At 42.0% G+C, this 16409-nt stretch overlaps 1 protein-coding gene across 3 annotated transcripts in view; it reads right to left on the bottom strand.

Moving 5' to 3' along the window:
* Window positions 1–5119: 5119 nt before the first annotated feature.
* The window catches only part of LOC133021314 (hyccin 2-like), a 39505-nt gene continuing 28215 nt past the window's right edge, over window positions 5120–16409 (bottom strand). For 2 of the 3 annotated variants that reach the window (XM_061088094.1, XM_061088095.1), the window contains exons 8-12: window positions 15662–15757; window positions 14913–15029; window positions 13506–13593; window positions 13138–13294; window positions 5120–9644 (exon numbers count right to left, since the gene is read on the bottom strand). In XM_061088094.1, coding sequence (XP_060944077.1) covers window positions 8983–9644; window positions 13138–13294; window positions 13506–13593; window positions 14913–15029; window positions 15662–15757 — 1120 coding nt within the window. In that variant the 3' untranslated portion in view covers window positions 5120–8982. Of the gene's footprint in view, window positions 9645–12311; window positions 12483–13137; window positions 13295–13505; window positions 13594–14912; window positions 15030–15661; window positions 15758–16409 lie in introns of all 3 variants that reach the window. The other variant, XM_061088096.1, reaches the window with a different exon arrangement.

The raw sequence follows: 16409 nt of genomic DNA, 5'->3' as shown, positions 1-16409 counted from the left end.
CACAACATGGGAGGGCCACGCTGCTCAGATCTGCCCCACGCAGGCCGACAGCCCGGCAGCATGAGAGGAGAGAGGAGAGAGGAGCCTCTGCAGCCGGGGCTGAGGGGGGGTGCTGCCTCAGCACTGCATCAGTGATGTCAGTGCTGAGGCACAGCAGAGGAAAATCTGAGCGAACCTCCTCCTCACCAGACAGAACGTTGCCCGACACCGGCTCTGGATCGATAAATTACTGCATTACTGAGAGTGGATTAATATCATGACGCAGCAAAAATACTGCAGTTTATTTTTGGACAAGATGAAACATTTGCAGTTTGTGATATTGATCAAAGTTATTAGTCGTACTTATATACGTATATAATTCATCTAACAAAGATACAGTATTCTCACTCAAGTACTGTATCTAAGCACAGTTTTTGGGTGCTCTTGATTTTATGATTTATACCGATACTGTTTCACCATCTTTTTTAACATCTTATATCAGAATCAGGTTTATTGGCCAAGTAAGTTTGCACAAACAGGGAATTTGACTCGGTAAAGTGGCTCTCAGTGTGCTTACACAGAATACACATCACAAAACAAAACAATACAATACAAACAGTCACAAAAACAATAAAAAATACAAACATATATATATGAATATTTTACACACAAAAGATACTGGACAGAGAATTGCATCCCGAGCTGCACTTCAACCTGAATGTTATTAACTTTAATTCAATTATTATTCTAATGGCTCAACTTTCTCTCACATTATTTCAACATTTCAGTCTCGTTTGTTCTGTTTTTATATTCACAGACATCTATGTTGAGGTTACATCCATCTTTTAGGTGTCGTTGTAGTTGTAGGCAGACAGCATTTAGTCTATCACTGTGTGTATCTTCTGATATCAATAAAGTTCACGTCTTTCCTCGACCTAATGAAAGTTTCGTTAGGAAAGGAGGAATTTTCTCCTGCTTTCCCCACCTGGTAAACCCCTTTATACTGCCCCCCCCCCCCCCCCCCCCTCTACAGTTTAGTGCCAGATTGCCATTCAAGTGTCATTGCTAAACCATTTACAGCATGTATCTATGTTTTTCGACTGTGGATTTTCGTTTGTTTCTTGTTGCCTCTTCTGAACTGAACCCTTTGTCTGGTCTTCTGATTCTTCTCCGGGGTTTGACTCCACTGGTTTCAATATGAGTAAACGTATCAAACTTTTCTTCTGCTTTCTTAATGGGAAATAACATACGGATAATTTATTTCCCACAAAATGCTTTTGTTTTACTCCCCACAGGCACTTAAAATCAAAACCTTAATCTTTGAACTGGATTTATTTAATCTTTGGTTCATCCATTGCTGTACAGTACCTTTTACTAGTGAATAAATGTCCCTTCTCACCATGATAATTGTTTAGTAATGATCCCTGATCATGAGGAGAAATATAACAGGCGCACACTCACCCTTTTAAACCCAGAAACCTCTTGATTTACTCCAAGTTTGCTCTGCTGCAGCTGCTTCATCAATCCCTCTGGTTGGACCTTGTTCTCAGATTTCGGCATAATTTCTGAAGAAGTCACAAACAAAAGGTCTAAGGTTCGACTATAAGAATATAGGTTGCAAGCTTCTGCTCTGAACGCACACTGGAGGTAGAGACACTCCCCATCTATAAAACCTCCAGAGTGATGGTGCTTCAGCATTCTGACGAAAGCTTTTATCTCCCCGACATGTGATCTGTTGTTCATTAGCGCTTCTTCCTGCACCGAGGCCCCTTGAGCAGCGAGCAAGCAGCTCTCATCTCCAGCCCATGGATTTGAAAGTCCACATTGATCCACTTATTCATCCATCATGTTCTACAGTGGCAACAAATGCGTCAGATGACTCAGCTGCACAGTACGATGAAGACATTAACAAAAAAAGATTTTGAGAATTAAGTCATAATTGAGATTTAAATATAAATAATGCCAAAACATAGAGTATTAGGGCCACATTTTGTTAAATTCGAAAATAATTTTGTAATATCCCGAGAACAATGTTGTAATATTCTCAGACTAATGTGATTAAATGGAAACGAGTCCAAATAGACAGTTTCTTGCACAATCTTTCCAAAGTCCTGATACTTCTGAAAATATGGTGCTAATGAGCCATATGATTAAGTATTTTCTTATGTGTGATACCTAAACTAAAGCATAACTAAAGAAGTAATCAACATTCCTCAATCAAACGCAGGCGATAGAATGATCAGATTTTCCTCCTCTAATATGACGGCGTAAAATTGACTTTTCTCGTAAAACTACAACTTCACTATCGTAATTATTACGACTTTATTATTTTCATATATTTACTTGTATTGTACTAAAAGTTAATTATTGCAACATATCAACTTTATTATTGCAATTATATGACTTTATACTCAACAAAATGAAAATCTCATCAAATAACCCCCCCTTTAAGTGTCTCTAATATGCTCAGAGAGAAGAGAAGCTGTCATACAGTCAGTTTCCACCTGACCACCAAAAAAATGATATATATATATATATATATATATATATATATATATATATATATATATATAATATAAATATTTAAGCTCAACACACCCAAGAAGGTGAGTCAGCAAAACACACTTTAAATAATTTCAGAAGACAAGGAAGCTCAGTCATTTTTAAGTCGTTAGTGAAAAAATAAGTCAACAGCCATGGTGAGTTTAGTAATACTTTACCCTTCTTACTGTTTTCAGACGCTTCTCTCACTGGGACGAACGACAGCAGGAGCATGAAGGGGTTTCTGGCGTCTGGCTGGAGCAACACACACTATCAGTCGTGTGGTTTTGTTTCATGTCATTTTCCAGGCGTTACAACAGTTTGTCAAACAACACTTGTTGCCAGGTGACACCTTCAGAGTATTGTACTGAGAGGATCTGGTTACTGAATGGAGCGCTGGTTGGTTTTCTGGTGTTAAAACAGTGTCTGTGTACAGACTGTCTAAATTATACCCTAATGTTGCACCAAACTGTCCTAGATGTCAATATTCTCCTGTTTCTTTGGGACACATGTTTTGGTCATGTCCATCATTGTATGGCTTCTGGTCCTCAGTCTTCCAATCACTCTCAGCAATACCTGGCAAAACACTGCAGCCTGACCCTTTGATAGCTATCTTCGGTGTAGTAAGGGATGAGCTGAAGCTGTCCCGTCTCCACAAAAATGCAATTGCCTTTGCATCGTTGCATGCCCGACGTCTGATTCTGCTGAATTGGAAGGGGAAGAATCCTCCTCCCTATGTTCATTGGATAAGAGAGGTAATGTTGGGATTGGCTCTGGAAAAAATTAGATATACAGTACACGGGTCGGAGGTTAAATACGACAGAACCTGGTCACAGTACATGACTGATATCAAGAGCTTGCCTTTTGCCTTAATCCTTGTTCTTATTTAGTATGTATTTATTTTTCCCTCTTTCCTTCTCTGATTGCCGTCCTAGTCTTCTCAATGCCTATATTCTGACTGTTGGGACTTTTTTCTTATGTTAAAGGTCCAGAATGTTGGTGTTACGACCATAATGATCAACACAGATTGATTGAATACAGATTTTTTTTTCCTTTGGCCTGTCTCTTTTTTGTATTTGTCTATATTTGCTTTCTTCTTTTGGTGCTCTCTCTGTCAGTATGATACGTGAGTGTTTTTGTGGATATATTTGTGGGGATGCCACCTGGTTGGGGTGGGGGGTGGGGGGCGGGTGCACAACTTTTGTAAGAAATGCCTAACTAATGATGTAACTGTTTCAATATGGAAAAATGATAAATAAAGTTGTAAAAAAAAAAAACAACAAATAAAACAGTGTCTGTGTTGAAAACTCATTAAGAAAGAATGACCAGGAGATCCTGAATAAAGTTAGGGTTATTATAGTTTATTTATTTTTTATTATTCACCACGTGTGGCTGCAGAGGGCGCTGTTTCTCAGTAAAAGTTACATAGACTTTATCAACAGGTCAAAGCAACACTATCTGATCAGATCGTTTTTTTGTTTTTGAGCAGGCTACTAGAATTCTTCCCTCTTATGTGGTATCAACCACCACAGTTGCCAATGAATTACACTTCAGACCTTCATGAATTGTTGTTGTGTAATCTGAATTCCCAGTTGTTCTGAAGTTCCACCACCAGATGTCAGCACCTCACCAATAATCACGCTGGTCACGTGCTTGAAATCAGCTGTCAGAGTTTTACTGCAGCAGAGATCTGACAGCTTTTTGAAATGAAACGTGATTCCGAGGATTTTCATTCTGACAGTAAGAGCTTATCAAACATAAACTGTGGCTCCGTGAAGGAGATGCTCAGTTCAACCTTTTGCACAAACATTACAATTAACTTGCATATAACTGATCAAATAGCTTTATCAACACAGAGGTGACACCTATTAATCACCAGCTGGAGTCCAAATCCCCAAAATTGTTTGTTTAGTACTAAACAATAGAAACAAATCATATTTAAACAAGATTAAACACAATAATTGAGAAATGTGTCAATCAAATGCAAACTCTTAATTTCTTATTTATCAAATCTAAAAGCTTTATCCCTTACTGTCTAATTATAACCTCACTAAGTGTATCTCATATTACCATATTATTAGCAACTATGACCTTTTTGAGACTAAACTAAGATTAAAACCATAACTTCCTGTGTGGTTGTGTGCTGCCACTGACCACTGCAGTTTAAGTTTATATCAGTACATTTCCAGATTTGTATGAGGTCGCTGTGACCCTTCATCACCCAAATCTTATCAGTCCATTTCTGAGTCTAAGTTAACATTCGTGCCAAAAATGGAAAAGCTTCTCTCGAGGCATTCTTAAAATAACGTGTTAACAAGGCAAACGTTTTTTTGTGAAGTGAGTGACTTAAACTTTAACGTCAAAGTTCTTAATCTTTGATTCCAAGTGAGGATTTGTGTATTGTTTGTCATATGACGGACAACCTGACAACATGGCTCTGGCCACTGGTTGTCACTGGTGCAGAAGCATAAAAATGGAAAGCTTATATGTATTGTGGATATTGGTTTATATGATAGAAATAGACTGAGCTGCATCATGGTGATGAGTGAGAATGAGCAACATGGTATTGAATCACACACAAAGCAGAGAGACACGTGGATCCCTACGGCACAATATTTATTCAACAATATACAGATTAATTTCTCCCTACATATCAGACTGATCCTCGGTTGTTTTTTTAAATTGACCTTGCTCTCACCTTTGTACATTCGATATTTACAAGATTTAAAATAAGTCTTTCTCTCCATTTATACAACAGCAGTGGTACAGTGTTATCACATCTTACAGCAGCTTCCCTCGAAGCATCAATATTAGAATCATCACTGATCATCTGTTTACATTTCATACACTGGCCGACGTCTTTGAGCCACAGAGGAGCGAACTGACATGAGGGCTCAACATGCATCAGAAGTCCACACGTGGCTTTCTCTCGTATTGACCCACATGAGAGGTGCTTGCTCTGTGGCACCACAGCAGGGTGTACAAACGGAACTGTTGAATGAGGATGCTGTTGAGGACTCGCACCTTAAATATCAGCTTAAAAGCATCAGCCCCATCCCACCCGACAAGGATTAATGAGAGCCCATATACCGAGAACCGAAAACAAAAAGGGAAATAAAGGGGAAAACATGTTGCATAGAATCAATTCTGACTTCAAGAACAGAAATTTTGGTGCTGCCGTTTTGAAATGTGGCATTTTGATAATCTCCTGAGACCTTCCAGACCACGGAACATTTTTTTTTGGTTTTGAAATGAAAAAATAAAAATAGATAGCTGTACCCTTAGACTAACAAAAATAGCATTGTGTTGGATGTGACATCACATAGAAGTACTACTTTAAAGAGACTTAAACCCTGCATTTAGTGTATACACATTTGCACATCTATATATATATATATATCATTTATAACTATCTTGAGGAGAGAGGTGGATGGATTAAAGTGCATTATACTGTATGAAAACAAAGCCCACAGTTATCACATGCAGGACAGGAAATGAACGTTGTCCACCAGCAGCAGCTGACCTGGTACGAGGTTAACAAAATATCTCCACAACCTTGAAGAGGTTTTCTGTTTTTGAAATGTTAGTGGACCATGTGAGGATTTGTGAGCTGATAATTCTGCCAAAAATAAATGGAAAGTAAAATAATCAGCCACAGCCAATCAGACGTGTGCTAGCCGGCGTTCATTTCCCGCCCCGATCACATGCAAATAACACCAGACACTGAGGGATTACTCTAAGTCAACATACAGTACCAACATGGCTGCTGGTAAATCTCGGTCAGGGGCACTCGTATATTAATGACATGAACACGTCACCAGTTTTAAAAACAGCAAAAAGGTGCCACTCAACTCACAGCAAAATACAGCAAATGGTAACACGGCCCACTGGGAGCCACACAGCACTGAGGATGACAGCAGACAGACCAGGTGAGAGCGTGAACTGCACTCTTCTTCTTCTTCCGCAGTCCAGTCCAGCAGGAGGAGGAAGAGGAGGAGGAGGAGAAGCATTGTGAGGCCAAAGAGCCAGCAATCATACACTGATTGGCCTGAAACGTTTAAGATGGAAGCGCACAAAGGAGCAGTGGCCGTGTGACGGCTTTTCAGCACAGCAGGGGCGCGAGTGTGTGACATTTTCACTGCAGACTGAACTGACTTTTATATACATTAATCATTCACCCTCGTTTTCAACGAGCACGTAAGCAAGACTGGGGGAAATGCAATACAACAGCTGACGGCTACAGTACACAGACGCTTACTATACTGCTTTTTAACGTGAACAGCAAAGCTTAGTAATGATTGTGAAAGTACAGTGTGTCGCACACACACGAGTGACGAGTGAAAAGATGGTTCATGGCAAAAAAGGTGAAGCCGCATCTAAGGGCACGTTGAGCCACACGTCCAAACATCCCTTTTTTTGTGCCTTAAATTTAAAATAAGACAAGTAAACAGAAAAAAAGGCATTTTTAACTTAAGACACCCAAGCGAAAAAAGATTAAGAGGATGTGTGTTGGCACATCTGGCAGAAGACGAGACTTGGGTTTGACTTGTTGGCCGTAAATCACGCATCTAAAAAAACCCAGCAGTGCTTTGCAGGGAACGAAACATGCAGACAAGCACGCCGTGTTTTAAAACCACTCAGTCTGGGCAGGGAGCACTACAGAAGGCTAGCTAGCGCTGTGCGCAGATGCAGGCATTTATCAGCAGAGAAGATCCAACTCCATGCACGTGAAGAGAACAAAATTGCACTTTGAAAATCATTACATAAATAAAAAGATAAGCAGGACATTTCTCTTGGTAAATTATCAGGTTAACCCCCAGTGTGGTTGTTTGATATATGACAGAGAATATGAAAACCTGAAGACAGAGGTTGTGTTCTCGTTTTGCAGCGCGAGCTTGTGCACAATGCAATTGAACTGAAATGCATGGACCAGAAATTCAGTCAGAACCGATTCTTCAGTGTCGTTACAGCTGCAGTGTGAAACCATATTGGTCCCTCGCTATACTGGTCGAGTACTCCGGTTTCAAACCTAATGGGGTCTTAGTCCTGCATCTGATTGGGAGACAGGTGTCTGAGTGGCAGGTGAACACACAATGAGGTAGAACAAAATGTTTCATGAGCATCCAATCAGAGCACAACAAGACCACCGTCATGGTTACTGCTGATGCACCGTGACTAGTACGAGCCTCCAGCGGCAAATTCAACGGATCAGAGACGACGCCACTCACAAGCCTCAACACCAACAAGTGCTTTCAGATTGCAACGGTTTAAACCAGGAAAAACAATCCCAATATAAAATACAGTCATTGCCTTTAGCTTCAGACACAAACCTGCACCTTCTCAATGGTTTTATCCAGTTCCTACTCAAGTTTCGGGTTTTATATCAAATCACAAAAGGAATTCTTTCCTCCTGTAGCTGCACAGTCGTGATTAGCCTGGTTGAAAGTCTGGGGCAAGACAAACCCTCAACACATTCCAGTTTGGTTGAACAACAATCTTAAAAGTTTTATAGATCAAATCAGATAATTATTATTATTATAATAATTTTCACAATAAAATTAAAGTCATGGGCTGAGAATCATTTGGATCCGACACAATCTGACCTCAGCAAAGTGAACGAAAACAAAAACAGAATCTATTTTCTTTGGATTGTATTTAACTAAAGATTGAAAGATTTATTTTTCTCCGTAAAACCATTTCCAATCAAACAGCAATAAAGAAGGAAGATAATCAGCAAGAACGATTGCACGTGAGCCCGGGAATGACAGGGAAGGAATGAAGAGAACTCTTCTCCACATGATCGACGATAAGTGTTATTGCTGATTCATGAACTGAAGAAAAATCTGAAAGGTCATAATTCCCCTTCAGCTAGCGTGGCGTCCTTACGACTTTTCTCTCCACGCAGAGAGCAGTGACTCTGTAACGCTCTACTGTGGTTACAGAAGTGGGCTGTTATGATTTAACTACTTTTCTTGTTGCATTCTCAGTAACTGCAGGCCAATTTTTATTTAATGGTTGATGAATGGGTTTGTTCCCAAACACACACACACACACACACACACACGTTAATGCACAGGTAGACAGGAGTTGTAGTAGTCAGGCTGTAATGGTGTGTTCACACCGAACACAGATCCTTTGTGTTTATTCGGGTTAATCGCATGCACACCCTGGAAAAACTGGGGCAGCCAGCGCTGTTGCGTGTGGGTCCACAAGCCCACCCAGAACAGCACACAGCTCGGGGATTGACACCGGCTCCTACAGGAGCTTGGTCTGGATGACTGCGGTTTCCAAGGCCACCTGAGGCTGAGTAGTGACCTGTCTGATCACTCTCTAGCTCGGGTCGGTCCCAGGGCCAGCTCGATTCACTTTGTATGAAATCACACCATGTTCGGTGGGAACCCGCCTTTATGGTTAGGTTTTGTCTGTGTGTGTGTGTGTGTGTTTTACGCCATGCACTGCATGTTAGACCTGTGATATGATCTGCATGTTGAAGCTGGGGGAGCGGGACTGCTTGGTGAGGGGAGCTCCAGGAGACAGGAGGTCCTGGGCCTCCTCTGGCCTGATCAGGTGCTCCTCCTGCAGGCTAATGGTGGAGTGGCGGTGGGAGCCGCCTGCCGGACGCTCCCCTTCCTTGTCTGAGCCTCCCAGTGCCTCCTCTTGCTCGTCCTTGCCTCCGTTCATGTTGAAATTCATGCAGTCAAAAGACTTACTGGAGGAGGTGCTTCCAGTCCGCACCAGTGTGGGGCCGACAGGGAAGCTCAGGTTCTTCTTTATGGGGCTCAGCTGGATGGCATCCAAGGTGATGCTGGCTGGAGGCGACTGCTGCTTCTGGTGATGCCTCCTCACAGCTGCCTGGTGATCAGCAGACGATTCGGCCTGTTTTTCCACTGCTCTCTCACGATCCCTCTCCCTCTCTCTCTCCCTCTCCTTGTCCCGTGACAGCCGGGCTGTGATGGCTTTCTTGATGCTGCTGCTGCTGCTGGTCAGGCTGCCGCCCCGTGGCCCCCCGCTGCCGCTCGCCTTGTTGCCGCTGGGCTGGCTGCTGTTGGAAGCTCCAGAGGAGAAACCCTCGTCTGGGTCGTTGACGTTGAAGGAATCCTCCCCACCGCTCATGCCATCAGCATCTGAACACGAACATACAGAGGAAGAAAGAAGGATAAATAAACGGAGAAGTGGGTGAAGAAGACAACACATGACAAATCTGACTGTAATGCAAACTTAACCCTTTTGATTTCAGTCCTGTGGAACAAAGTTAAATTTTACTTTTAGAAATTAACTTCTAAAATACTTAAATAGCTACTTATTATAAAGAACACAAAATGTCACAGTAATCTTGAGAAAGGACGAATATGTTGTTGCCGATACTCATCAATTGTGATGTCAACTGGCCAGGGATAAACTAATGAGCTACTACTGGGCAGTGACAGTAACATTAAGTGTTTAAAACAATGCAGAGGAGGAGTCTAATTTATCAGCCTTCCAGCAGGCCAGCACTAACACTGCCTCTTGTCAGAGCGTACTGGTTCATTAGCTCCCTCTTGTACCAGACTGAAGAACAATTCAATACAGTGCACAATGACCTTGAGCTCTGATGATCTGACGTAATCCAGATTGACTAAAAGAATAACTGGCTGTATGTTTAGGAAAAGTGTGAGTTCCATTACCAGCTTGATCAGTGAGCAGAGCCTCATTTAAAATATTAAACATTAACAATTCCTATCTGGTGATAATTTCGTTGAATTCATAGAGGCACAGGACAGAGCTCAAGATATCTAAACAATAAAACAGTCTTAGTCCATTTAAGACCTCATTGTTTGAAAGCTGGAAGAGAAAAAGATGATAAACTATGTTAGGTTAAAAAAAAAAAATCAAGTTATTGACATACAATATGGAGGAAAACGTCGGTTAAAAGAAGAGGCAGAGAATCAGCCGTCTGTCTCCGTCATGCATCGTTGGGACAAGCAGAAATTGGATCACAGGGAACCGCAGGCAGCATCAGGACTGACATGCACGTAACATGGAGGGAAGACACATGCTCTCCCCTCCAGCCCCATCCCTCCTTTCTCCCACAACGCTGGCCCGGTGGTCACATGGTTTGGCCGGCTGAGACGAGCCTGCGGAGCCTGCTGAGGCGAAGCCGTACACCTCATCAGATCAATAGCAAACCAGTTAGGCTGACAGACCACAAGGCTGAAAAGAGGGCCTGTCTGCAAGCCATCACAAGCCAACCCAAACCCAGACGTCACAAACACGGGCACGTGATTTAACCTTGACTACAGTTTGGTTACGTAACGCTAGATACTGGTGTCCAGTCATTTCATTGTGCTATGAAAATCAGCCTGCAGAGGTTAATCCACTACAATAAACTGTTTTTCACAATATAGTGACTGAGCTAATTTCATGAGGATTTGTTTACAGTTACATCTAACTGCAAAGTATAATTTCATTAGGTACGCCCTAATGCCATTATTTTATAAACCTACAGTAGCACTTAGATGCTGTTGTAGACATCAAGGGAAAATGTAGCAAAAACATGATATCTCTCTACAAATGGTTATTACGCAAAGAAAATACAATCTAAGTTAACAGGATTAAACCTGCAAAACCACTAGTGTGGTAATACCAGCCCCAAAATTGTGTGTTATTATAAATTTCTTTCTGCAAAAGAATGTCCAGTTAGTGCACACATGCTGGGTGATAAATCTGTAGAATAATCACCTTTTTGCTGATTGGCAGATTTCTATCAATAAAACACGTGAGAATTCTTTGTAAGATCATGGGAAGAAGACGGGATGGTGCTCCAGACAAACACTGACCATACAGTTTGTGAATGGGACTCGATTTTCGACATTCCACACGTGGAAACGGATAGAAACATTCAACAAGACAAAACGAGCCATTTGTGAGTTCCTTGCAGGTAGTCAAGTCAATAACTTTAGTTGTACAAAGAATTATGTTTGTTTGTCCGGTCATTACAAGTGTAAGTGTTCCAGGGTTTTATGTTCCAGTAGAAAAGATCAAAGCTTGCTGTGGCGTGCGCATGCATGATGAAGGGCTCGTTCCCACTCACTGAGTGGAGGAAAAATAGATGCAACACAAAATGAGCAAACAATAAAGCTGTTGGACAGAAAAAAACAAAGGAAGGCCTCATTCTGCAGGATGGTGGCAGCAGATGGACGCCGTTGGCCTGAGTGACCAAAAACATATGGCGCTGTCAAACATCATGAGGGACAGTGAGAGAAAAAGGTTTCGGGTACTTTGTGCCGGGTTTTGTAAAACAAATATAATTTTCCAGGTAACACTATGGAAAAAATCGAATCCATAAAGCCAATTATCAGACATGGAGGGTTGAGAAAACCCAAGAGTAAAGGGTTACGCTGCAGGTTGGGCACTGAACATGCTCAGTGAGTGACGAGGGCAGCAGTCTAGCAGTCACACGCTGGAGGATGCATGATGAGGATAGAGGCAGGATATGACATGATTACAGGCCCATGCAAAATGGCCACTAGCAACACTTTCTTCAAACCCAGAATAGGCGACTCTTCCACTCTTCTGTGAGATGACAAACAGTAGCTGTCTGGTAGTAGAGGGGTTGTTGGCTGAGGGTCTTATAAACTGGATGAGTTAGTATACTCTGGGGGAAGTGAAGAAAAAGCCAAAATGGGAAGAGCAGAGTTAAGCCCCTCGACTTGGAGAAGGGGTAAGAGGAGGAAGAGGAGGGTGGGGAGGATACAGATGGGCACCTCCTCCTGAGACCCTCTCTTCTCTGAGCGTCCGCCCCTGTCCCCTACCCTCAAGTGTGATCGGGGGAATGATGCTGCTGCCGCTGCGGTGGCTGTGAGCTCGCCCACGTCTTTCTTCTTTGGCTGCTGCGTCCCAGGGAGTGTGGCGGTGGTGGAGGACTGGGCTAGGAGGATTGACGATGAAGCTCAACTCTGCATCGGCTGAGTAGTCAAAACAATCTGGGAGTCAACAACACAGACGGGGAAACGCGTTTCTTTAGTGGCAGCAAGCGTCAAACGAGTCGGGTCTCATCATTGGCACAGCAGGTGTGTAAATTACCAAATATAGAACTTATATCTTAAAAATGAACTGCTCCATTATTTGCCCATCTACTAGGGAAAAATGGAGTCGGTAGACTTTACAGGCACCATTTTGTTTTGAAGTTTCTCTTAAAACACAGACATTCATTGTAAAATTGAAATACAAAACACAGAGCACACTTAAGACAAAATGGGCGGCACAGGCACTGCAACACAGAGACTACATGACCACAGCTACATATTATAAATTACACAAAACACCTTTTGGACGATGCTCATGGTGCGACTGGGTTCTAAGAGAAGGTTTTCTTCTCACTGCTGAGGACAAACACCAGAAAAATCATTTTCTCACCAAATAGATCCGTCATGTGGCCTTTTACTAATAAAAAAAAAAAAAGTTACAGCTCGTGAGGTTAACGGATCACTGGTCCTTCTCCTTGTTTCCTTTCCAAACTACTAATGAAATACTGTGATGCCTCTTCTGCTGATATCCCTCTTGCATTGAGGCCTGGTTCACTTCGCTGCGTGTGTGTGTCCAAGATTTCCCTGCGTCTCCCGGTGCTTTTCGTCTTACCCTCTCTTTTCCAGCGGTGGCGCCGTATGGAGGCAGTTGTGATGGCTGAGATGGAGATGCGGCTGACTGTGGGTGTCACCTCCACTTCGAGCACTTTGCGCCCCTGTGACTCGTTGGGAGCACTTTCTGGCAGCGAGTTCTTCATGGCGTTCCCCAGCTGGAGGGGCAACATAAACACAGATGCAGATCAAAGATAATGTTACAAAATCTAAAGCCTGATGACTGTTTTTATGGACATTCCGTGCTGATTTGAGAAAAACATGGAGGATCAAAAGCATTCTTCTTCTTCTTTAGTGTTATAATTTTTGACTCCACACGTACTGTGCTGTGTGTAATTGACTCCATGCACACAATCCTATTGGTCTTACCAGGAGAGGTTGGGAGTAAAGCTCCAGCTGAGCTCTGTACAGAATGTCCTCCAGAGCTTCCCGCCCCATCTCCCATTCTCCATTGTATCTGGAAATCACAACACAGAACAGGACACAATTACACACACATTGGTATTCAAAGACGTCATGTTGTGAAGTAATTATTTTTTGGGGGGTAAACAGGAGTGTCTGCCAACATGCCTTGATGTCTGAGTCACATCCCCCTGAACTATTTTAGTTACCTAATAATGTCTCCTGCTACAGGGAAGGAGGGAAAGAGGTTGGACACGTATCCATTATACTCCCAAAATTTGTATTAAGCCGGTTAAAGAAATATGCAAAAGCGCATGATATTTTTATCACTCATCTCTTTGCTGGATAGATCAAATTAAATTGGGAGTGTCCCATGACAGTATTTGTTCATATAAATCCTGCACGTCAACCTCTCTCTCTTCATGTGGCATTAGCAAAACATATTAACCTAAATCTCAGAGTATCCTCCAAGCTGCCAAGGTCCCTGAGCATGTGTGAAGCCGTGGATTCATGTTTGTCTGCCGTTCACGTGCACCTGCACAGGCCAAGGGTGAATATGAGAGCTCCAGCTGGCAATGAGGTGACCTATGGTAAGGATTACTAAAAAGTATAATATTCTGTGTCACACACAGAGGTGGGGGCCAACCCTCATTCTCTCCCACTATCCTTTCTACACAATCCTTAACAGCAGTGATTCCAGTCACTATGATATCAGGGGATCCATCACTGAGGATGAGCTGTCATCGAGGAGCCGTAATCAGCTTTGCAACGACTGTCCTCATTGCAGGATGAAATCACCTGCTCCCACAATGCACTGCTGATGAAATCAGTCAGTACAGTGGGGAGCCGCTGGTAGAGTGCTAGCATATGCTGTTAGGAGGTTTTCTGCAGTAGACCACAGCAAACTACAATGGAGACTACGCTCATTAGAAATGTCCCACAAAGGCAAACGCTGTGATAACAAGCTCATAAAGGAACTATCTACACAAGTCTAAAGAAAAATGGATTAAAGTCATTTGAAATGGGTTAACTCAGTATTAAAAACAATGTTTCAAATGACAATTAAAAGACCTTGAAAATGTGTCTACACCTTGATTGGAGTCTACCTAAAATAAATTAACTTGATTGGACATGATCTTAAAAGGCAAACACTTGTCTATAGAAAGTTTCACTGTTGACAATTCCCTGTAAATACCAATCCATGCGGTCAAAGGAACTGGCTGCAGAGACAGGACTGTGTTACACACAAAAAGTGTAAATAGAAGAAGTTTGAAATTGTTTTGTTTTGCCTAGTTAGGTGATTTTATAATGGACTGCATGTCCGTGTTGTGTTGACAATTATTATTATTTACTTCAGCTTTAAAAGATACATACATGGCATGATACACGGCAGTCAGCATCTGCACCATGAACTCAGGGTCCAGCAGAACTCGGTTGCATGGTTCCCGCCAAAGCTTCTTTTGCTGCCGAGGGAAGCCACATACACACAACCTGAAGAGGGAAAACACACACACAATGACTAAGGTAAGTAAAGTCAAACAAAGGCAGTTGAGACAAAGGTTTAGAGATCCTCTGAACGCTGCAGGAAGTCACAAAGCCTGGATGAACAGCTAAAGATGAAACACATCAAACAGCAAGCTGGGGAAGCCATTTTTTAGGTCAGGTGGGATTAGATGGCGTGGTGTTCTGCATCGGAAACTGGAAGAGGGAGTGTTGTTCTCGTGCTCTGAAACCCTCACAGTATGCAGTCTGTCTAGACAGAGATTGCTTCAGGCATTCGTCTAAGGGGAAGTCTTCATATCCTGAACCGTCTTCACGCTGAAGATCCAGTACAAGGCCTCATGTTGTGAATTCCATATTGATCCTTTCTTCTAACAACAGGGCATTTCAGAGACAGACAGGTATCCAGCAGTAATGCTTTCATTCTGCCAATTGCACAACTGAGCTCAAACAAAATCGTACTAATCAAATCCAAGTCAGTTTTGAGGTTAGTGTATGGCTACAGGGTAGTAGGGGTGATTTGATATCAGGAGAGCAAGTGATGAGGGTAGATGAGGGGACAGGGAGGTCACTAATAACAGATGGGATGAAAAAAAGACTTGTTCTACATTTGTTTTTCTTACCTGGAGCTCATTCTGCAGACCGACTTATAGGAAGAGAGGGGCATGTACACCACAGCAGAGTTGTAGCAGAGCATCAGGAAACACAGCACTTCAAACCTGCAACCGCAAAACACAGTCAGAAAAAAAGACAAATTATAAAGAGAAAGAGAAAGTAAAGTCAATATTTGTTTTAACGTGATATCCCTTAACCTTGCATTGTACCGGTAACTACATTTTTGCAGTCGTGATATCCCTAATATATATATAAATATAAAGAATATTTATATAATCTGTATGGTGCCCTAGTGGTTTATGTTGGTAAACTCTGCAAATCTCTGAGACCTAAGATTACACAATATTCAATTCTCTGCAGAGGTTCACAAAGATATTCAGGTGTACATTTTGTCCAGTCCGGGACCTCTGTTCATAAAAAGTCTTAAGTCATAAGATTATTTGACATATTACAACTTTGTTAATTCAAGTTTGACTTTTTTTTTTAATCCTTTCTTGTGTAAATGTGAAAGCTGACTGACGTTTTAATTTCCACTTGAGGCAGCAGTGCATTTCTTTTAGAGATAAGTGAGGAAAGGGGAGGTTTTTTTTAATTGTCCCATTTGCAGCATTACAATAAGAGTATTATAGACACCACTGATAAAAAGATGAATGTGGTAATGAAATTAAATGAGAGCAAAATTAAACTACCCACTCTTAATTGATTGGTTTCCAGACGTCGGTAAAAATCTCAATATTGTACGTCTCTTGGTGCATT

This window comes from Limanda limanda, chromosome 16 (assembly GCF_963576545.1).
Source record: "Limanda limanda chromosome 16, fLimLim1.1, whole genome shotgun sequence".
Classification (NCBI taxonomy): Eukaryota; Metazoa; Chordata; class Actinopteri; order Pleuronectiformes; family Pleuronectidae; genus Limanda; species Limanda limanda.
Note: the sequence above shows the minus strand (reverse complement) of the source record. Positions and strands in the feature narration are given on the sequence as shown.